The sequence below is a fragment of the Lepidochelys olivacea genome (assembly GCF_965140295.1).
Source record: "Lepidochelys olivacea isolate rLepOli2 genome assembly, chromosome: 5".
Classification (NCBI taxonomy): Eukaryota; Metazoa; Chordata; order Testudines; family Cheloniidae; genus Lepidochelys; species Lepidochelys olivacea.
The window spans coordinates 13,136,564-13,159,902 of NC_140415.1; the positions used below are offsets into that span (position 1 = coordinate 13,136,564).

The following is a 23,339-nucleotide window of genomic DNA, read 5'->3' on the forward strand; positions in this document are numbered from 1 at the left end:
TTCTTTTATCGTGGGTCTTTGTCAATCTATATATTTCTTTCACATTCTCCTTTGTTTCAAGATGGGCATATAAGCCTTCTCTGGCTTTAGGCTTGGTGGCTGACACCTCTTACTTTGCTATCTTTTTTGGCTTTTTTTAATACTCCTGAAAATCCTGCTGTTGGAGCATTGTTTGCTGAAGTTTAAAACACTTAGTTTTTCTTCAGAGCCTCTCAAGCTTTCTCATTCTACCATGAGGTCTCATTGGGGAAGAAGACTTTTGCTTTTGTTTCACCAAGCAGGCTTTTTGCACATTCTAGAATGTAGCTTGCAATATGATTCCACCATTGATTTGTATTTTCTCTTACCCCTTCTAAAGGGATCTTCTGCAACATTTTTATTTTAAACTCCTTGTTAACTTCATTAAGCTTCCACCACTTGGTTTCCTGTACTGTTTTGGACCATTTTCTTCTCATATGCAATATGTCTCCATAGTCAAGAACCAGCATATGTTGAGTTGTAGTGCTTTCCCCTGAGATAACCTTACAGTTTTTTGTGTTCTTCTGCTTGGCTTGGATTATCAGGAAGTAATTTATCTGTACACTCATACTACCATTCCTATCCACAACAACTACACATCCCTGCATCACTTTCTCTAAAACTATACCAAGTCCATTTCTCTTATTCAACGTCCATAGTATAGTAGCATATAGCCTTCCTCAATATCTCTTGTCTTGTCTTCAAGAGACTTTCCACTTGGTCTCTTGAAAGCAGGAAATCTGTATTTTCCTTTTCATCAATGTCTGTACCAGCTCTGTATTTTTTTCCAGTTAATGTCCCAATGTTCAGGATATCAGTCGTCTTTTCTGGACTCTCTTCTTTGACTGCATCCAACAGGAATGATGCAGTATTCCTTTCAGTAGCAGAAGGGTACTCTGCTTCACTTTGGAGAAAAGCCCTAGTCATATAGGGCATATAAAAGACTCTTTTCTTGGATTTATTTGGTGTTCCAAGCCCCAAACATTTTGTAAGCTGGTTGTGTTCCAAACTCAGTGGTCTCTCTTTACTGTGCTCCAAGATTGGGAATTTGGAACACAGTCTTTTCTCCCCTAACTGGCTTTCATCTTCGTCCAACCCCCTCTTTATCTGAGGCCTTGTGTACACTACGGGGGTAAGTCGACGTAAGTTATGCAATTCCAACTACGTGAATAACATAACTGGAGTCGACGTAGCTTAGGTCGACGGGAGACACAGTCCCGTTGACTAACCTTGCACTTCTTTTTCTGGTGGAGTACTGGAGTCGACGGGAGAACTATCTGCAGTCAATTTAGCGGGTCTTCGCTAGACCCGCTAGCATGATCCCCAGTGCATCGATCGCCTCAACATCTATCCCTGGTAAGTATAGACATACCCTAAAGGCTTTGGATTTCTTTGGTTAAATACTTGCACCGTGCTTGCCAAAAAACCTAGATCCTCCATTGAAGAGAGTCCGAGTCCAGCAGATCATACATTGTGGGGTTATATGAGAAACTTTCTTTGTGTTTAAGTGGAAAATGTCTTCTAGGGAGTGGTAACAACTCTTTGATGGGGATGCAAATACTTTGGGTTGTTCTGCAAGTGTTGATCTTGGAGGGTAAACAAAATACCTTCTCTGTGTGTGTGTGTGTGTTTGTGAAAGTGAGAAACTTAACAGCCTAGATATGACATTTGTGTCTTTAAGCATTTGCATACTCAAGTCTGCCTCTGCACTTCAACTCTCACCTGTACCAAGCTTCTCATTGTAGTGTATTCTTGTATTTGCTGTGCTAATCATGCTTTCTCGGGTGAATTGCTGAGGCATGGTAATATATAGCCCTATTCTTTAGCACTTCCATTTCATGCTTCACAGTGTGCTCTGCCACTTTATTACATACGAAATATATATAACAAAATATTTGGAAGTTCTGACAGCCTGATAACAATTGTCAAGAGTTATTCAGTTGAACTTGAATTGTCAAAGTAGTTGGCCTTATCTATTACTCATTTAAAGTTTAACTGACAAGTCATCTTTCTTTTATAGTCATATTTTACTTGTGAGGTGGCAGGACCCACCCCACGTCTGAGCCCAGCACTTTCATACCTCTTCTGACCCTGATCAGAGGCTGTGCCAAGGCGGCAGCCCTCTCTTCCCAAAAGCAGTGATCAAGAAGGTTGGATCAGACTGAGTGGGTATGGTAAGGTGGACATTCATAGAATCATAGAATATCAGGGTTGGAAGGGACCTCAGGAGGTCATCTAGTCCAACCCCCTGCTCAAAAGCAGGACCCATACCCAATTAAATCATCCCAGCCAGGGCTTTGTCAAGCCTGACCTTAAAAACTTCTAAGGAAGGAGATTCCACCACCTCCCTAGGCAACGCATTCCAGTGTTTCACCACCCTCCTAGTGAAAAAGTTTTTCCTAATGTCCAACCTAAACCTCCCCCACTGCAACTTGAGACCATTACTCCTTGTCCTGTCCTCTTCCACCACTGAGAATAGTCTAGAACCATCCTCTCTGGAACTACCTCTCAGGTAGTTGAAAGCAGCTATCAAATCCCCCCTCATTCTTCTCTTCTGCAGACTAAACAATCCCAGTTCCCTCAGCCTCTCCTCATAACTCATGTGTTCCAGACCCCTAATCATTTTTGTTGCCCTTCGCTGGACTCTCTCCAATTTATCCACATCCTTCTTGTAGTGTGGGGCCCAAAACTGGACACAGTACTCCAGATGAGGCCTCAACCAATGTCGAATAGAGGGGGACGATCACGTCCCTCGATCTGCTCGCTATGCCCCTACTTATACATCCCAAAATGCCATTGGCCTTCTTGGCAGCAAGGGCACACTGCTGACTCATATCCAGCTTCTCGTCCGCTGTCACCCCTAGGTCCTTTTCCGCAGAACTGCTGCCTAGCCATTCGGTCCCTAGTCTGTAGCTGTGCATTGGGTTCTTCCATCCTAAGTGCAGGACCCTGCACTTATCCTTATTGAACCTCATCAGATTTCTTTTGGCCCAATCCTCCAATTTGTCTAGGTCCCTCTGTATCCTATCCCTGCCCTCCAGCGTATCTACCACTCCTCCCAGTTTAGTATCATCCGCAGATTTGTTGAGAGTGCAATCCACACCATCCTCCAGATCATTTATGAAGATATTGAACAAAACCGGCCCCAGGACCGACCGCTGGGGCACTCCACTTGATACCGGCTGCCAACTAGACATGGAGCCATTGATCACTACCCGTTGAGCCCGACAATCTAGCCAACTTTCTACCCACCTTATAGTGCATTCATCCAGCCCATACTTCCTTAACTTGCTGACAAGAATACTGTGGGAGACGATATCAAAAGCTTTGCTAAAGTCAAGATACAATACATCCACTGCTTTCCCTTCATCCACAGAACCAGTAATCTCATCATAGAAGGTGATTAGATTAGTCAGGCATGACCTTCCCTTGGTGAATCCATGCTGACTGTTCCTGATCACTTTCCTCTCATGTAAGTGCTTCAGGATTGATTCTTTGAGGACCTGCTCCATGATTTTTCCGGGGACTGAAGTGAGGCTTACTGGCCTGTAGTTCCCAGAATCCTCCTTCTTCCCTTTTTTAAAGATTGGCACTACATTAGCCTTTTTCCAGTCATCCGGGACTTCCCCCTTTCGCCACGAGTTTTCAAAGATAATGGCCAATGGCTCTGCAATCACAGCCGCCAGTTCCTTTAGCACTCTCGGATGCAACTCGTCCGGCCCCATGGACTTGTGCACGTCCAGTTTTTCTAAATAGTCCCTAACCACCTCTTTCTCCACAGAGGGCTGGCCATCTATTCCCCATGTTGTGATGCCCAGCACAGCAGTCTGGGAGCTGACCTTGTTCGTGAAGACAGAGGCAAAAAAAACATTGAGTACATTAGCTTTTTCCACATCCTCCGTCGCTAGGTTGCCTCCCTCATTCATTAACATTAACCTGTAATCTCAACAGGGATTCCTTGAAATATAGCCAGCTCTCCTGGACTCCTTTCCCCTTCATGTTAGTCCCCCAGGGGATCCTACCCATCCGTTCCCTGAGGGAGTCGAAGTCTGCTTTCCTGAAGTCCAGGGTTCGTATCCTGCTGCTTACCTTTCTTCCCTGTGTCAGGATCCTGAACTCAACCAACTCATGGTCACTGCCTCCCAGATTCCCATCCACTTTTGCTTCCCCTACTAATTCTTCCCGGTTTGTGAGCAGCAGGTCAAGAAAAGCTCCCCCCCTAGTTGGCTCCTCTAGCACTTGCACCAGGAAATTGTCCCCTACACTTTCCAAAAACTTCCTGGATTGTCTATGCACCGCTGTACTGCTTCAAATAATATCATAGAAGTTGGAGATGGAAGACTGATTAAGTCATTTAGTCAGTCCTGTTCCCAGTGCAGCGTTGTTTTCTACAGTGTATTCTCCGCTGTTGTGCTTTGTCTAGAACAGCTTTAAATATCTCAAGTGATATTGCTTCCAGTGCTTCCCCAAGGGGTCATTCCAGTATCTAATAGAACTCTTTACAATTAATAAAAACAATGAGGAGTCCTTGTGGCATGTTAGAGACTAGCAGATTTATTTGGGCATAAGCTTTCGTGAGCTAAAACCCACTTCATCAGATGCATGGAGTGGAAGATAAGGTAGGGAGGTATAAATGCACAGCATATGAAAAGATGGGAGTTGCCTTACCAAGTTGGGGGTCAGTGCTAATGAGCCAATTCAATTAAGTTGGAAGTGGGCTATTCTCAACAGTTGACAAGAAGGGGTGGAAATCACTTTTGTAGTGCTAATGAGGCCAATGTAAACAAGGTGGCCCATTTCAAACAGTTGACAAGAAGGTGTGAGTATCAGCAGGGGGAAATTAGTTTTTGTAGTGACCCACCTCTCCCAGTCTTTATTCGGCTTAATATGATGGTGTCCAGTTTGCAAATTAATTCCGTTTCTGCAGTTTCTCGTTGGAGTCTGTTTTTGAAGTTTTTTTGTTGAAGAATTGCCACTTTTAAGTCTGTTATTGAGTGTCCAGCGAGGTTGAAGTGTTCTCCTGTTTTTGAATGTTATAATTCCTGATGTCAGATTTGTGTCCGTTTATTCTTTTGTGTAGCAACTGTCCAGACTCCAACAAGAAACTGCACAACTGGAATAAATTTGTTGGTCTCCAAGGTGCCAGAAGGACTTCTCGTTGTTTTTGCTGATCCAGACTAACACGGATACCACTCTGAAACCTTTACAATTAATAGAATCCCATTAGAAAGTTTTTCTAGTATCCAGCCTAAACCCGCTCTTCCTAATTATCCTTTCCTTGTATCGGCCTAATGTGTAACCGTTTCTCAAGATCTTTTCAAATACTAGAGGTTATCATGTCCCTTCCTCCTCCTCTGTCTGTTTAGCGGGTGTTCAGCCAAGCTACATGTATACACACCCCTCCCTTCTTATCTGAGCGCTTTCCCTCTGGATGAGTGACTCTCCCACTGTGTAGTGCAGCTGTACTAGCTGTTTCCTCAGGCAGTTGGAAGAGCAAGCAGTCTCCTTCAAGGCTGCCCAACCTCTCCCGTCTCACCACTGTGCACTAAAAAGAGATATAGGTTTTAACTTTCCTTGGAGCGCTGGTAGTAGTTGACTTTTCTAGAGAACTTATCACCAGAGCACCTGAGTGCTTTTTTGGTCTGGTATCTATTTTAGGTGTGTTTTGTGGTTCTCTACACATCTTCACTAAAATATGCTAAAGATTTAGTGTTTTCCAATTCAAAGCTAGGACTTTACCTACTGTGTCATGGTAATGTGGTGTCTGGCACAGTATGTAAAACAGCTTTTAAAAACATCCTTATTGTTTGGTGAACCACTCAAGTGAATGTCCAGTGAATGATACTATTTAAAGAACAACTTTTCTGTACGCACCTGCAGATCTTTTCATGAATGTTTTTTCAAAAAGATTCCCTGATAGAGTATGTTTGTAGGCAGGAGATGCATTTCAGGAGAGTCCACTGACAATTCTGTATTTTTCAGACTATATTTTGTGTTCTTGGGGGCATCTGTAATTTAAATATCTGAATTTTGTAACTTGAAATTTATAACTACCATGTATTATCATTAACAACAACTACTGCCTCTTGTATTTAGCATCATGTTTCCTCTCAAATCCTTTCCCAATTAATTCAGTGCTAAGGACAAGGTACCCTTTCAACCAAAATTCTCATCATCCACATAGCTGATACAGAGGTAATCGCAGTGAACATTTGTCCACACTTCCAATCCCTCTGCTTTGACTCTGTTTGAAAGAGACCACCTCTGTGGGCAAGAGAGTAGTTCAGTTTTCATGTCCATTCTCTCTGCTGACACTAATAAAGGCCAGTTGTGGTGATGGTTTTTATGATGCAGTCAGTGGGAGTTAGAGACAGAGATCACCAACTCACTTCCTAAACCATTAGACAGCCTCATGTGGAACAAGCCTCTGCTGACCTTGGCTGGGTTTCGCTGACAGCCAAGAGGTGGCAGAATGTATCCTGTTCTCCAGCCCTTTCACTCATCAGTCACCAGAAAAACTATTTATACTGAAAACTGCCTGTTAGTCTGTGACAGTGAACAGACCATTTGGCATGCCCTGGAAGAGGGCCTTTTGCCATAACACATACCTCTCCAGCAGTCTCCTGGGGGAAGTCCTGTCCAGCAAGACAATGTCATGGGGCTCTGGGATGGAATCCTAGTAGGGGTTTCAGAGTCCCATCTAAGAGGTCCTCACTGATCTGAGGTACTGGCAATCAGCTTGTAGAGAAGAGCTAGGCTAGTTTCATGTGAGAGAGAAATTTGTTTTCTAGAATCCGATAGAGAACACTCTGCAGAGAGAAGAACTACACTACTTTATATTGGTTGCTTTATGTACATGTTGGAGTTTAAGGGTTTAAACTGCATGAAGAAGGGACTGATGGTTTGTATTGATTTCTGATTGCATGATTTCCTGCCCCCCTTCCCTGACTTTTAAAAAATAAGCCTGAAACACCACAGAAGATTTTTATTCTGCTTAACCTGTGACTCTTGATTTATTCACAGTAATGTTTCCTTTTCTGAGTGATGGGAGAGCTTGGGTTTATGACTATGGCACTGCTAATTCCTTGTCTAGTGATTTTCATACATTCATTGCTGGTGCTGGAAGTTACATACAAAAATAGTTCCTAGAGTAAATGGCTTAATCTTAAGAAAAGGTACAATAAAAACAATTGTTGTAAATTTCCATCTTGCTACTTCAGTAACTGACTGGAAGGAACTTTCTTTTGTCTAGGATGAGGCATAATTTGGCCTTCATATGACTTTTTCTCAGGGTTGGTCAGGAGCAGTCTGATTCTTAAGGCAATTCTGAAGTACTACAGGTGAAGAATCTAATTATTTCTAGAGTTGGAAAGCTCTCATAACAGTAATTGGGTACGACCTTTTGTGCGACAGCCCTATCACTTGAGCCATTCAAAACAAGATTGGACAAATCACTTCAATATACAGTATCTACCAGTCCTGCAGTAGGAGGGGGTTGCATGAGGTGATCTAATAGATTATCTCAAATTCATTGATCGTTTGTGGTTAGTTTGATGGGAAGTAACTTTCAGCATTGGTTTTCTGAGTTCTTTAGGCTCAGGTTGTGTTTGCATTTTTTCTTCTATGCAGGTCATTTGGATCCAGGTTTCCTAGCAAGTGAGAGAACCTCGTCTGGCAATGCACAGATCAATGAAGAAATTAATATTGCCTCTTCTGACAGTGAAGTGGAGATTGTGGGAGTTCAAGAACATGCAAGGTACTTATTATATTTTTTGCTTTATATTTTAATTTTGAATTCTTCATTTTATCCAAACTCTTAAATAGCCAAAATAAATTAAAAAGAAAAATGCTGACTGACTTCTGATGTTACAGTTCAGCCATGACCAGTGCCAAATATGCAAAATATATACTGTTTTATTAGGTTCTTATACTCTGCCTATCTTTTTTAGCCTATTAATGTTTTCAGATGTACACAGATTAAGCATGTGATTTCTATATCAAATATATTGATAGGCAAGGTATACTTGATACTGATGTGATGTGTTTATTCAGTGTACAACTGAACATACTAATAGGGTTACACAAAAATAGGTGTGTTTAAGGTATCCCACTGTGTGTGTACACAGTGCCCTTAAAAATGTGCACTTATTTCATTTAAGTATTGAAATGGTTTCTTGGATATTTAATTCCCCATTTTAAGAACATTGACCGTTAAATACTTGCATGGTCAATGTGATAAATGTAAGGATGCCCACTATGACACTCTGCACTCCATATTCACCATAGTGATCTGATTATGATATGGTTATAATAGAATTATGATGCATCTTGTACAAAATGTCATGTGAGGGGTCAATGGAAAAGTTATGGTTTGCTGAATATGATTATTCTATTTGTATGCATGTATCATTTTTGTATCTGGAGTTGACTGTGCATCTGTATTTCAAATGTGTTTGCTCCTGGGTAAAACCCACAAAGTTTGGTTACATCCAGTCTAGCCAGCACATAGTGAAGGGGCTATCCAAGGTAATGGCTCATCAGCGAAGACAGTGGGCCATGGGAAAAGCTTGGCCTTGCCTGATAAGCTTTGTGTGGATGCTTCAGCCAAAATATAGGTAATGGCTGCCATTACTCATCCAAGCATGCTAGGGCATGTGACTAGATCATGTGATACTGAACTTCATCTCATTGCTTGTACTTTTTCACAAATTGTGCTTGGGGGCTTGGCTTGAAACAAAAGTTGCCTCCACGTGGAAGAAGCTATAAAAGGGGGAGGTGACATGACTACTAGGCCTCCCTCCCCATAGAAGACAACACCTGGAAACAGCTAAGAAACTATGACTGAACTGGGGAAGGGAGGTCTCAGGCGGGAAAGAAGAAAGCCTGCCTGTGTATGGAAGCTTGGTGGACTGTTTGTACTATCTAACAGGGTGAGATTCAAATCCTATCCAGTTTAGAGAATTTAGACTGCATTTTTGTTTTATTTCTTATGATAATCTACTGTACGTTATTATAATCACTTAAATCTATCTTTTGATAGTTAATAAATTTGTTTTATATTTTTACCTAAAACAGTGTGTTTTGCTTTAAGTGCTTGGGGAATCTCAGGAACGGGGACTGGTGCATTGTCTTCTCCACATTGAGGGAGGGGTAGACTGGGTGGTATTCTTTACTGGTCAGGTTTTTGACCAGGGCAAGATGGTACAGCTCTGGGTTCCTAGGCTGTGGAGTTGGGCTGGGGAGGGGGAGGTTACTGGCTGTAGCCTCTCTATTGTTAGTTCATGAATGGCCGAGGAGAAGTGTTCATGTAACTGCAGCTGGGTGTGTCCCTGTCTGTGTAAGTGCAAGTCCTGGAGGGGACTGTAGCTTGTCACAGCGTCACAGTGTGACTGAGAGCCCAGGCCGGGGAGACAGATGGCACAGTGATATCCCAGTTCCAGGTTGCATCCCAGACGGGCCCATCACACCCACTGTAGCTTAAGAATTAGCCAATATGTTTTTACGAGTCGTAATTTGATTTCAGAACATTTCATGTGCTCAACCTGAGATGAGAATTGGGGAACAAAATCCTAATAGGTGGCAGGCCCACCATGTTTTAATTTATAATCTTTAAGCCTTACATATTTCTTGCATTGAATGCTGTCAAGGTTCCTCCCCCGCTCTGAACTCTAGGGTACAGATGTGGGGACCTGCATGAAAAACCTCCTAAGCTTATCTTTACCAGCTTAGGTCAAAACTTCCCCAAGGTACAAAATATTCCATCCTTTGTCCTTGGATTGGCCGCTACCACCACCAAACTAATACTGGTTACTGGGGAAGAGCTGTTTGGACACGTCTTTCCCCCAAAATACTTCCCAAAACCTTGCACCCCACTTCCTGGACAAGGTTTGGTAAAAAGCCTCACCAATTTGCCTAGGTTTCTACAGACCCAGACCCTTGGATCTTAAGAACAGTGAACAATCCTCCCAACACTTGCACCCCCCCTTTCCTGGGAAATGTTGGATAAAAAGTCTCACCAATTTGCATAGGTGACCACAGACCCAAACCCTTGGATCTGAGAACAATGAAAAAGCATTCAGTTTTCTTACAAGAAGACTTTTAATAAAAATAGAAGTAAATAGAAATAAAGAAATCCCCCCTGTAAAATCAGGATGGTAGATACCTTACAGGGTAATTAGATTCAAAACACAGAGAACCCCTCAAGGCAAAACCTTAAGTTACAAAAAAGATACACAGACAGAAATAGTTATTCTATTCAGCACAGTTCTTTTCTCAGCCATTTAAAGAAATCATAATCTAACACGTACCTAGCTAGATTACTTACTAAAAGTTCTAAGACTCCATTCCTGGTCTATCCCCGACAAAGACAAACTATAGACAGACACACAGACCCTTTGTTTCTCTCCCTCCTCCCAGCTTTTGAAAGTATCTTGTCTCCTCATTGGTCATTTTGGTCAGGTGCCAGCGAGGTTACCTTTAGCTTCTTAACCCTTTACAGGTGAGAGGAGCTTTCCCCTGGCAGGAGGGATTTCAAAGGGGTTTACCCTTCCCTTTATATTTATGACAAATGCCTTCTCATATCTATCTTTGGACCGAGGTATTATGAAGTAATTAACAGATTGAGGCCCACATAGAGACTTTTTTTCTACATTCTGGGAAACTAAATTGGAAAAAAAATCAGTCGTTATTGTCCACACAAAGCTACATTTGAAACATGCACAGCTCTGCTTGCTGATGTTGGGCGTGGGGAGATAGAACCCTGGCTCCACCTACTCTTCACCCTCTTTGCTCCTTCACCACTTATGGGCTGGTGGGAGGAGGGACGTATGAAGTACGCAGCACCCAAGATCTCAATCCTTTGTAGTCACACAGAAGGCCTTACTCAGTCTGACGCCATAGGATCCTGGCACAACCTAGACCTGTGGGATTTTTGGGGCGGGGACAGACAGACAGACAGATGGATGACATTTTGTGTGCAGATTGAGCCTTATCTTATGAAACATTGATAATTCTTTTAAAGACGATCTCACTTGGAATACGTGGTTTCTATATCCTGCAGATCTACTATTTAGAAGACCTTTCTCATTGTAAATTCTAGTTTGTGTAGATGCTAATACTAATCACATTCATGTTTCATCCCTTTCTTTCTTTTTTAAACTTTTTAAGTTGTTTGCCTCAGTAATACTTAAAATGTAAATCTTTCTAAATTCAATGCACAATTGCTAGTGAAAGTTAGTTTTAGTGGACATAGGCTTGCTAATGTGGAAATATTTCCTGCACTTCAAAAAGGAAGGAGAGAGAAGGTTGTTTTTCCAGCACATTTTTCTTAAGTCATCCTCAGCTGTGTTTTCCTTTGTGCTTATAACTATTTTGCCATCTTTGGGGAGGCCATCTCTCATCAGTTCTGTTTTGAAACTTGCACCTTTTGGTTGTTTGTTTCCTATTTAGAATTTTATTTCTCTTGCAGGTCTAGGCTTGCAGTTATGAAGTATTGATGGGCTTCTGGCAGGGTTGTCATGTTGAAAAGGTTTTAGGTTTTTGATCAGTATTTTTTTGCATGCTTAGTTTGTATGATTGTATTCAGTTCGCACTATATTTCTCTGCTCCATATTCTGTAGTGTTGCTGGATTGGTGTGGGCTGTGAAACTTGAGTTTGTCTTTTTTCATTTGTGGTTGTTTAGATTCTAGTGATTTGATGACATTTTTCATCATTAGAAATGATTTGGTATTTACTTAAAGCACTGAATCCTTTTGGTAGTTATTGGCTGTTTTTTGTTTGTTGAGTGGATTTCCTACCATGCATGTATTTAAAAATAAATCTTCCTCTGTTTCTCCTTTTCTGTTTTGGGTTTGTTGCATTTACCATGATGACGTATTGACCTCATGCTCAGGTTGTCAAGCATGTTTCCTGAGCTAATGTTTGATTTAACCTTCTGCAGTTGGCTGCCTTGTGTGATTTGTTCAAGGATATGAATTTTTGTTAGGCATCATTTCGACGTAGTAATTAATAGCTAGATTTTTTTCATCTTCAGGGTGAAAAGTTACCTTTAGTTTTGCCTAGGTCCCAAAGGCCAGGTCTACATTGGCGCTTAAGTTGATGTAAGGTACGTAGCTCTGGAGTGTGAAAAAATCACGCACAGCCCGAGCGATCTAGCTTACATCGACCTAACACAGTGTCTACACTACGCTATGTCAATGGGAGACGCTCTCCTGCTGACTTCACCTCCCCAAGAGGCAAAAGGTAAGTACTGAAGTTGACAGGAGAGCACTCTCCCGCTGACTCATTGTTTCTTCACCAGACCCTCTAAATCGACACCGCTGCATCAATTGCAACGGCGCCGATTTAGCACGCAGTGTAGACAAGCCCAAAGAGACTGTCATTTTACACTGGAACAATGCACTCTAACTATCATGTTCTTGTGGACTCAAGCATCATGAGATACTTCTGCTTTGGCCACTGTCTTGTCTTGTTAATTATTATTAAAGGCTTTTTTTTTTTAAAGAAAGAAATTTTAGTAGATCTATAGAACTCCAAAAGATTTGAGAAAACTGATGGAAAAGCCACCTTGAACTTTACATCTAAGGTTAAATAGCAGGCCGCAGGCAGAATAGGAAACATGAATGCAGTACTTTTAAAGAGCAGTAAAAGAAACATTAAAAAAACCAGCTTGGACAAGGAAGAGTTTTTCATCAAATAGAATTAGAAAATCCTCAGTCTCCCATCACAGAGAAATGTGGGGAATGTAACCTGAATAGATCTGGGAAAATTCATTTAGCTTTCATCATACAGAATTTTAAAAAATAAATTTGGAACACATGGAGTGGTTTGAAAGATTTACTAGCACTTATTTTAAGAAGGTTATCAGTGGCAAGAGATGTGACAATCCTAAATCAGTGCCAGTAAAGACCTTTTTACCACTCCATTTTGTAGCAAAATACATCTGTATATTTTTGCTTTTTGTTTTGTTTCTTCCTAAATATTACCAGGTACTTTATTTTGTCTGTCAGTAAGGCAGTATAACAATTAGAAGTATGTTGTAAGGTAACATATTTATGCCTCAGTTTAACAAAGCACTCAAGCATGTGCTTAACTTCAAGTCCATGCTGAAATCCCATTGTCTTTAATCAATACAAGTTTAATTGTTTTGCTGAATTAGTGCCTTATATTTGGACAGTTACAATATCTCAGTATTCACACATATGCAGGTAGTCTTGAGTTAATATAGTAGCCTGATCTATAGATTATGAATAAGAATTCCCAGTTATCACCTTAAGGTTAGACAGGTTCTTGTCTCAAGGTCAAGCCCCATATTATTACAATTATTTTATAATTGGGAATCCTGATGTGCACAGGTGCAACGCTCACACGATAGGAACTCTTTTATATTTACAAATAAGTCTATTAATACATTTAGCAAAATCACACACACTCTAACTCAGTAAGGTAAATAAAGATAATATAGAAAGTACATCTGAACATCCATACTCTCACCATCCCTTGCAGAACAGCCTGAAATGTTAGCCATTATCTTCCTCATCACCGTCATCTTCCTCATCTTCACCAGGGGCCATCATTCTGGCCCCTCCCAAGGGCTACATCTCTCTCCAACTGACCACATGCTGGGATGCCACTTCTATAATATGTTACACTGACGTTACCATGTCTAATGCGTATTCAACAGGGGTTTCTTCCTTCTTCCTTATTTGTATTTCCTCCCCTTACCAATGTTAACATGTCCTTCTATAGGTTACTATATTCATGATTTTAACTCATCATATATGTCAGTTCGTTGCCATGGCACTCTTGCAGTTGGCTATTCTGTTCAGAACCTTCCAGAAGCTGGTGTTCGTTCATGTTCCTGTGGTTGGCTCAATATTGCCCCCTACACTGTACTTCCAGTTCCCCAAAATGTATGAGTTACCTCAGTTTATCTATGCTAAAGTTCGTAGGCTTCAATCCTCCTGCTAACTGCTGAAGCCAATATCTTACAGGATACAAGCCTGTAGGTTCCTTGCATTACTGCTGAATACAATAAAGCAGAATGTAATACGAAGCAGTGAATATAATAGAGGTAAGTATGGCCCATTGGCATACAGACACCCTTCCCTTGTTAGGGTAATCGTTAATGAAGCTTATCACATACATTTAGGGCCTTACTGTATGCTTAAAACCTGTGCTTTACATAACCCAATAGATGATTGATAAAAGAGAAGTGCCTGCCCAGTTAGTATATGTGTATAAGTGCCTGTGGGGTGCAACAAAAATATAAACCTGTGACTTTGCACTCCAATTGACCATAAGAATATCTTGATATTCGGTCATTACCATACTGGCTATCTCCACTATACGTCACCCTTCTTATACATGCTACTCACTTGGTTAACCTGATAGGCTACCAACAACAATGACGACAAATTCTGTTGGTACCCTCCTTCTGGCCACGCAGCTGTATGTCCACCTTAAACATCTTGCATCCGCCAATTTACGGATACCCCCTACCCAGAGCAACAGGCTATCACTGGAATTTCCCATGTTGGGTGATATGCTACCAGAGCAGGTACATTGATGCATTTAATGTTGACGTTATTTTCAAGATGACCTACTGAGTGGATAGCTGCAAAGTGACCGAACACATCCTCATCTGGATTGAACAGAGGCAAGGAGGTGCCGTGATGTAATCTTAGTTAAATAAGACTCTTAATTAGGGTGCAGTGTCACAGACCCCATATCTGAGTTGTTCTCAATGGCACTTTTAAATAAGAATTAAAGCAAATGGCTCTTCCTGTTCCATATTTAAAAACAGTTTCAACAATATAATTTAGCAACTGCTAATCCTTGATTAAATGTGGGGCCTTTTCCAATTCTAAATTGTGCTATATGTGTGTACTGTATGCAGAAATTGATATAACAATTGTATCCATTACTACTCCTGGCATAAGTGTAGCCACCTACCACCCTGGCGTTATTGATTAGAGGGCAGACCTTTTTCCAGGTTACTAAAGGTGACATGGCTACATTTATTAGTGTATAGTTAAGGTTTGCCCTTTTACCTGGTATGCCCTTTACAATAGGCCCATTTTAGATACATATTGTTTTCTAGTACATATATACATTGATACCATCAGTTCAGGCAATAAATTCAATACTGTCCATGATAATTAGTCGTCCTTGAGTTCGGTATACTGCCATTTGGGGACAAAATCATATGACTTCAAAGATAGCAGTGCACCAAAGAGTAGGCTGCTGCCATTGATTCCAGACCACAGTTACTTCAGCCTTAGAGGTCATCATTTGGAGGTTTACTACAAAGTCTGTTTTCTTTGCTTCCTTCACATGGTACACGTACTGGAGCTTGAGAGTCTGCATGTAATTGGCCAGGTGCTTCCCTGAACAAACTGTCAGGACAGCAAGAGTGCTGCATTGTAGCTGTAATATAGCTATGAAACCTACATTAATATGATGGTGGTTTGCTCAGTGAACTTCTGAATTTTAATCTGGGTTCTGCCAAACTGGCCACATGGCTTGACAAACTCTAAATCAAAATTTTGTGTGTGTGTTATATACACATCGATTAGTTAGGTTTGTTTCAATTAATAATTTAATTTTAACTATCTTTGATTTCTGCAAAGATTGAACCACCCTAGCTGTAATATAGGGACACACCCATTGTAATTAGATTTTAATTATAATACTGAAATAGTGTGGTACCACAAAGAAAAATGTTTTACTAGTAATAATTTTATTATTTACATCTTTGCGCACAAAAAGATTGTTGCAATAAAAACAAAAGTATGAAAAATCCTAAACTAGTTACGTGACACAAAACATAAAAATAAATCCAAACAAGTAATCCCAACATACCACAAACTATACCACCAATGGATTAAATATTGCTGCTCAGAGCAAGTCCAGGAAACCTAAGGGTTGAAATTATTAAATGTCCTGGGTTTACAACCTTGGTTTATCTATAAAAGAAGTTTAATGATTTAGTCAGGAGCTTGCTTTTCTTTAATCTTTAAATCCTAGATTAAAACAGAAATGGGCAAAAAAAAAATAACACTTTCTTTATTTAGGAAATATAAAGGGAAAATTGCAATTAGATAGATTCAATGTTTTATTTTCATGAACTAGGACCTATAATAATAAACATGATTTATATTGTGGTAGCAAAGTTTTCTACCTGTCGCTTGTGAGAGGCGTCAATAGTTCCTTAAAAGAATAATTCCTGTGTGAAGCAGAAAGATTATATGTTGCTGACTTCCTTTACCATGTTGGGTAAGTCTGGAATTGCAACTAACATGATACCTATTTTTGGAATAATAATGCACAACCAATTAGTTAAATTAGGAATATATCTAATACAAACATGCAAGTAACAAAAAAATATAAATACTTAATGCTTGACTATTCCCTAAGGCCGTTACCTCACTCCTTTTTCTACTTTTTCTCATGGAGGATAGGTCCATCAATGGCTATTAGCCAGGATGGGCAGGGATGGTGTCCCTAGCCTCCGTTTGCCAGAAGCTGAGAATGGGTGACAGGGATGGATCATTTGATGATTACCTGTTCTGTTCATTCCCTCTGGTGCACCTGGCATTAGCCACCGTTGGAAGACAGGATACTGGGTTAGATGGACCCTTGGTCTGACCCAGTATGGCCGTTTTTGTGTTCTTATGCACTGCTTCCCCTACCACTTACAAGTTAGAGGAGTAGTAAACAGAGTTTGCTTTATCTTGTACATGCACATTTAGACAAGGTTATGTCTAGTCTGTCTAAAAGATGCTGAACCTTCTCTCTTAATTTATGGGATATGTTTTTAAAATATATATAAGATGTTTTATGGGTCCCTACTCTTTAATAATATGCTGCCAAATTCAAGTTAGAAGCAATTTTCTTTGCCTACTTCCCCTTTTCCTCCTAAGCACAGAGTGCAAAAGTACTTCCCCTTTCAGTAACATGTTAGTTGCTGGTCAAAGGCTAAGTGATTTTGCTGCTGAGGATTACTTAAAAATTACAAGCTAAAAGCACAGAGCCTGTTGTCTTGGTGGATTACAGGGTATGGGCTAAATGCATAGTTACAAGGTCTCTAAAATGAAGCTTTTGGTACTTTCTGGTAAGTAAGGGTTTTTCCCTTGTTCCTTTGATACTTTTTATTCAACCATTCCTTTATATTACCGTTTAATTTAGTCTCCTGGGATTTTAACACCCTGGTTTGGTGAAAATTGGATTTATACTAACAGCTGTGCTTAGACAGTCTTGTTGCTTCTCATTTCTCCATTTGAGTCTTTAACCACTGATGAGCATTAGTTGTTACGTTACATTAGACATATGATCATATGAACAAACCCACAAGTTAGGTTTCAGAGTAACAGCCGTGTTAGTCTGTATTCGCAAAAAGAAAAGGAGTACTTGTGGCACCTTAGAGACTAACCAATTTATTTGAGCATGAGCTTTCGTGAGCTACAGCTCACTTCATCGGATGCATACTGTGGAAACTGCAGCAGACTTTATATATACACAGAGAATATGAAACAATACCTCCTCCCACCCCACTGTCCTGCTGGTAATAGCTTATCTAAAGTGATCATCAGGTTGGGCCATTTCCAGCACAAATCCAGGTTTTCTCACCCTCCACCCCCCCACACAAATTCAAGTTAGGGCGATTAAAAATTAGTCCATGTTGCATTTGTATGAAACCTCCTCCATAATCTTTAATATGTTTGTATGCTATGTTTTGGTCGACCACAACCAGAATTCTGAGCAGATTCTACTCCACTTACCTCCAACTCCTACTTCAAATGAGCTCAATTAAATCTTACTAGCTAGCTGCATTCTAAATCTGCGCAATAAGCACTTAACACTGTACATATGTAGACGTGTCCCTCCTTAAATAATTAACCCCTTAACCAGTTTCAACAATTACTTGAACAAGTCTCAAGAAAAGCAGAGGGGATGGGGTTCTGCTCCCCCTCTCTTCCCTCGATGGCTAATGTGCTCTTATCCGATGGAGAATAATTACCCCGTCGGGACCTACAGAGCAGCAAAGGGGAGGCTGCTGATAGATGGATCTGGGCTCAGCCCGGGAGAGCTGAGGGGACTGAAATAAAGTATCCTGGACCGTACAAGTTCTGAGCCGCTGCGGCCTCTTGGCACCACCTCAAAGTGTGGGTCATTGGGCCAAATGCGACTGCCATAGTAACTCTTATAGGTACCTCAAAATTACAACCAGTTTACAAAGCCCCCTTAACATGTGTATAAAGGAATCCCCTCCTTGCGTGATTCTAAACACCAGTGACTAGTCGATAATACCCAATGAGGAGTGCAGTCAGGCTGAAGTCCCACATCACTCACTTGCATCCCTTATGTGGTTATAATTTCCTTGAGCATCTAATGGTGGGAGACAGGTGGTTACCCACGAGGGTCCCACCCTGCCTCTGGCATGCCAAGTGAATCTGATAGTCAAGAAATCAAGTGCTCCTCTGTTTGATGTGGGTCTGTGTTACTACTGTCCTCCAGGGGGGCATACCCTCCCCCTCTTGCTAAGAAAAAGCAGAAATAGTAGACTAGAGGCAAAGAACTAGAAAAGAGGAACAATAGCAGAGGGGGAAAGAGCAAGTCCCTGGTGAGTTACAGTGAGTGTTTCTGACAGGAACTAAATTCTGACTAAGAGTTTACCTGGATTTTAATTTAGATTTTACCAGAGGTGAGTTTACCTATCCCGGGTAGGGAGATTACCGCGGTATGCCCTCAGGGTCACTGTTCAGGCACCAATCTGTAGCCTGATCTATAGATTATGAATAAGAATACCCAGTTATCACCTTAAGGTTAGACAGGTTCTTGTCCCAAGATCAAGCCCTGTATTATTACAATTATTATATAATTGGGAACCCCGATGTGCACAGGTGCAACGCTCACACTATAGGAACTCTTTTAAATTTACAAATAAATAATCTGTTAATACATTTAGCAAAGTCACACACACTCTAACTCAGTAAGGTAAATAAAGATAATACATAAAGTATATCTGAATATCCATACTCTCACCATCCCTTGCAGAACAACCTGAAATGTTAGCCATTATCTTCCTCATCACCGTCACCTTCCTCATCTTCACCAGGGGCCATTATTCTGGCCCCTCCCAAGGGCTACATCTCTCTCCCTCTCCCTCTCCCTCTACAAGTGACCACACACTGGGATGCAAATTTTATAATATTACTCTGATGTTACGTGTCTAATGTATATTCAGTAGGGGTTTTCCCCCTCTTCCTTATTTGTATTTCCTCCCCTTACCAATGTTAGGTTGTATAGGTTAGTAAATTTATGATTTTAACTCATCATGTAGGTCAGTTCGTTGCCATGGCACTCTTACGGTTGGATGTTCCGTCCAGAACCTTCCAGAAGTTGGTGTGTGTTCATGTTTCTATTGTTGGCTGATGTCATTATAGACAAAATTCCCCGCTAAGCTCTACTTCCAGTTCCCCAAAACTTGTGTTACGTAAATTTATCTATGCCAAAGAGCATGAGGATTGAGGCCTATGAAAACTGCTGCAGCCAGTGTCTTACAGGATACAAGCCTGTAAGTTCCTTGCATTACTGTTGAATATAATAAATATATATTGTTGAATATATATATATACTGTTGAATATAATGAATCAGAATATGATACAAAGCAGTGAATATAATACAAGTAAATATAATACCCCACTGGGCTACAAAGGCAATAAAGGATAATGGCTTATTTTTTAAAAAAATAATTGTACAAAACATAGGTATGTCTACTATAATCGTTGCAAGGCATGTATCATCTCTGGTAATGGGAATCTGGTCTTGTGTGTGTGTATGTATATATGTGTGTGTGTGTATATATATATGTATATATACACAAAAAATATATATATAAAAATGTAGTAAGTCATGTTGGCAGACCTTCATGGACTCCACAAATGGAAAAGGCACGAGCAAATTTTGCATAGAGACCTGTTAATTGGATGCAAATTAACACCTTGAAATATTGCAATGAAGGATTTTATATGGAGAGTTGACAATAGTGTTAATGCTTTTGCTCTTCGCTTTGTTGCAGGTGTGCCCATCCTAGGGGAGGTGTGATTCAGAGTGTGTCTTCCTGGAAACATGGCTCAGGCTCACAGTACATTAGCACTCGGCAAACACAGTCATGGACAGCGGTGGCCCCCCAGCAGAATTGGGCTTCACCCCCAGAAGTAGTTGATCTCACTTTGGACGAGGATACCAGACGCAAATATCTACTGTAAAGCAATGTCACTGTGTTTTTGCCCCCACCATCCCTTCCCCTCTTTATGGCACGGAAGTTCATTGTTGTAGCTTCAGCTTCAGAAGCCCTGTTCTTAGCGTTATGGACTTAAAACTCCTGGAGAATTTCCTTTTCCATCAGAATGCAGTGTCATTTTAATATCGCTTCAAATATATTACCTTCTCAAAGGAGGATTTTTCCTAGTATGAAAACTTGATAGCACTGAATTTAAATGACACCTATGGTTATGCATTGTGTGTGTTAATCTAAAGAAATAATTGTGCAGACAGATACACGCTCCCATCCTCTCCCACCACTGATATCAAAATGATTTTAATTTACCAGTAAATTGATTTTGTTGCTAGAAGCTAGTGTTTTTGCTTTGTGAGCATCAGAGACAGTGATGGCCTGATTTTGAGAGGTGCTGAGCCCCCTTCCATTGATTTCAGTGGAACTGCAAGTGCTCAGCCCTTCTGAAAATTGGACCAACAGTATTTACCCAATTTGATTTGGTTTCTTCACCAGCAGGACTGTCGTTTTATAGAAAGGCCCATAACATGCACTGGACAACTTTTTAATTCAAGGATTGTCATTTTCTGTTGTAATTTATAGTTTACATTCTGTTCAGTGCTGTCTTCTGTCTTTCTTGGCTATGGTGTTTTATTGGTCATTTGCCACAGATGTTACATTTCCCCCCTCTTCCCCCCCAAATAACAATGACTTAATAGCAGCTGATCAGCACAAAAGCATAAGAAAATAGTCACAAAAAGACCCGCATTCCTGCCCATTTTAAAGGGATCTGAATCCCTTGCATTTTAGGATCCTGATTTTTTTTAACCATGCCTCTCAATCTTCTTCCTTCTGAAAGGTTCCTTTTGTATTTTACCTCTTTCCTTCAATCATCTTCTCCAGAAAACTTACTCTATCAGGCCCCATTCCAGCACAGCACTTAAGCAGATGTGTAATTTTAAGCACCAGCGTAGCCCCATTGAAATCAATGGGGCTACTCAAATGCTTAAAACTGTCAATGTGCTTTAGTACTTTGCAGGATCAGGGCCTACACTTATCCTTTGGTTTTAAGTAGTTCTGCCCATTTACCTATCTTAGGTCATGTTTTCTATCCTAGTGTTTGAACCTCTCTTAGGGTCTGATCCTGCAAACACTTACCTACCAAAGCTGGGTGTTTACTACAGTGAAATCAATTGGACTAGACACTCTAGTAAGCATTAGTCCCTATAGTAAGTATTGAAGTAGCCCTTAATCACTCACACTGGCTCCTGTTCAAGGTAAAAACCAAAGACTAAACTTCAAAACAAGAGGATGTTCACTTTAAATATCTATTGTGCAATTGAAATGTGTCCTTTTGTATTCAAAATGCTTTTAATGGGATTTTTCTACAGTTCCGACACAGAATTTTTACCAGCTAGGGTTATGCAGCAAGTAGAAAGGACACCGCGAGTCCTGATCTGGTTGATTTGGTGTCAGTTTGCAAGAGCACAGGGTGGCTTCCAAAAATTTGCTGTATGGACAAGCATTTTGCCTTTGGTAGCATAGATTTGTTTAAAAAAAAATTATTCTAGTATTGTTAATAGTAAACAGTTTGCTTTGCTTCAAAAAGTGGAAAGGTTGTGACTGCACTTTAAAGAGCAACTAGGAAAAGGATTTATATTCTGTTTTAAAAGTTTCTAAAACAGTAAATGGTGATCAGCGTGTTGCATGACCATAACCTGTAAGATGTATTTGGTGCTTCTAGTAATTGGTCTTTGTTTGGGGGTGGGAGGGAGTGTAGTGAATGGAATCCATACTCATTGCAGTAGAGAACTGTCCTGTAATATTGGTTCACTATATTAATAGTGACTATTGATCTTTTTTCCTAATTGGTTAATTACATAACTTATCCATCATTTTAGCAGATTAGCACCATGCTGTAGGTTAACTGGGAAAGATGATTTAGTGTGGCTGCTTTTTACTGTTTCATGAAGTTGTCTTTAAAAGATCAGTTTCTAAGAAAGCTGCAGGGACCCATTTGTAGTCCTTCCATTTAAAAAATTGCAAACAGACTTTCTGTTTCTCAGTTTGTATATGATGTGACTTCCATGTATATATAAAAATGACTGCATCCTAACCAAACTTCCTTCAATTGTGCACTGTGTTTGTTTTAAACAAATCATGTATTTTAGTCTGATGCTGGTTTTCTTTTCTTTTATTTAAAACACTACATATTTCTTTTATTCTTTTAACAAATTTTAAAGGGTAGTGATCTAAAAACCACAATCACTGGATAGCTAGGAAGTATTTCTTTTTTTGTTTTGGGGGATTTTTTTTAAGAGAGCAAAAGGTGCCTGGACAATTTTGCTCTTCTCAACAGGAAAGTGAAATGTTAGCCATTGTATGGCGAACAACCAATGCACTTGGGGCCTGATCCCAAAGCCCACTGAAGGCAATCGGAGGCTTTCCATTGACTTCAGTGGGCACTGTCTTAAGCCCTTTATGGTTCAGCAGTTCCTCTATTGCTAGCGTTTGAACTTGGAATCTTCTGCAGTGGAGACAAATCATTGCTTAGAATTTAATGTTTAAAATGTGCAACTCTAGTTAAAAATTTGGTTCTTCTTGACACTCATTATTTAGTTCTCATTTTCCATCTAGTATTTAATGGTCTTTGGAGGAAAAAAATAATAAGAGTGTTATATATATATATATATATATATATAAAAAAAAATAAATATATATATATTTTTGGTGCAAGATGAGACCTTCTGTTTTTTGAAACAAGTCTGTAGCATAAAGGTTAAACTATTTTAAGACAAAATAAAATAGAGTGTATTATTTAAACAATATTACCGTGTGTGGGAGTTTTTTTTCCACTTCCATTTAATACTGTGATATTTGGAGTGCCTCCAAAATAAAGCCTTTAAGCTCTGAGAGTGGGTTATATACTTTTAGAATTCAGTACTATTCCCTTCTCTGACATTCAGTTAGATGCCTAGAATGTTAAATGTTTTATTTCCTCACCACAAAAGCTTTCCTTTATCCAGCATGTCAAAGACTTG

At 40.2% G+C, this 23,339-nt stretch overlaps 1 protein-coding gene across 1 annotated transcript in view; it reads left to right on the forward strand.

The window, feature by feature from the left end:
• ARK2N (arkadia (RNF111) N-terminal like PKA signaling regulator 2N) overlaps positions 1–22,948 on the forward strand; it is an 80,865-nt gene extending 57,917 nt beyond the window's left edge. The window contains exons 4-5 of the mRNA XM_084628957.1: positions 7,648–7,774; positions 20,101–22,948. Coding sequence (XP_084485083.1) covers positions 7,648–7,774; positions 20,101–20,290 — 317 coding nt within the window. The 3' untranslated portion in view covers positions 20,291–22,948. The remainder of the gene's footprint in view (positions 1–7,647; positions 7,775–20,100) is intronic.
• Positions 22,949–23,339: the final 391 nt, after the last annotated feature.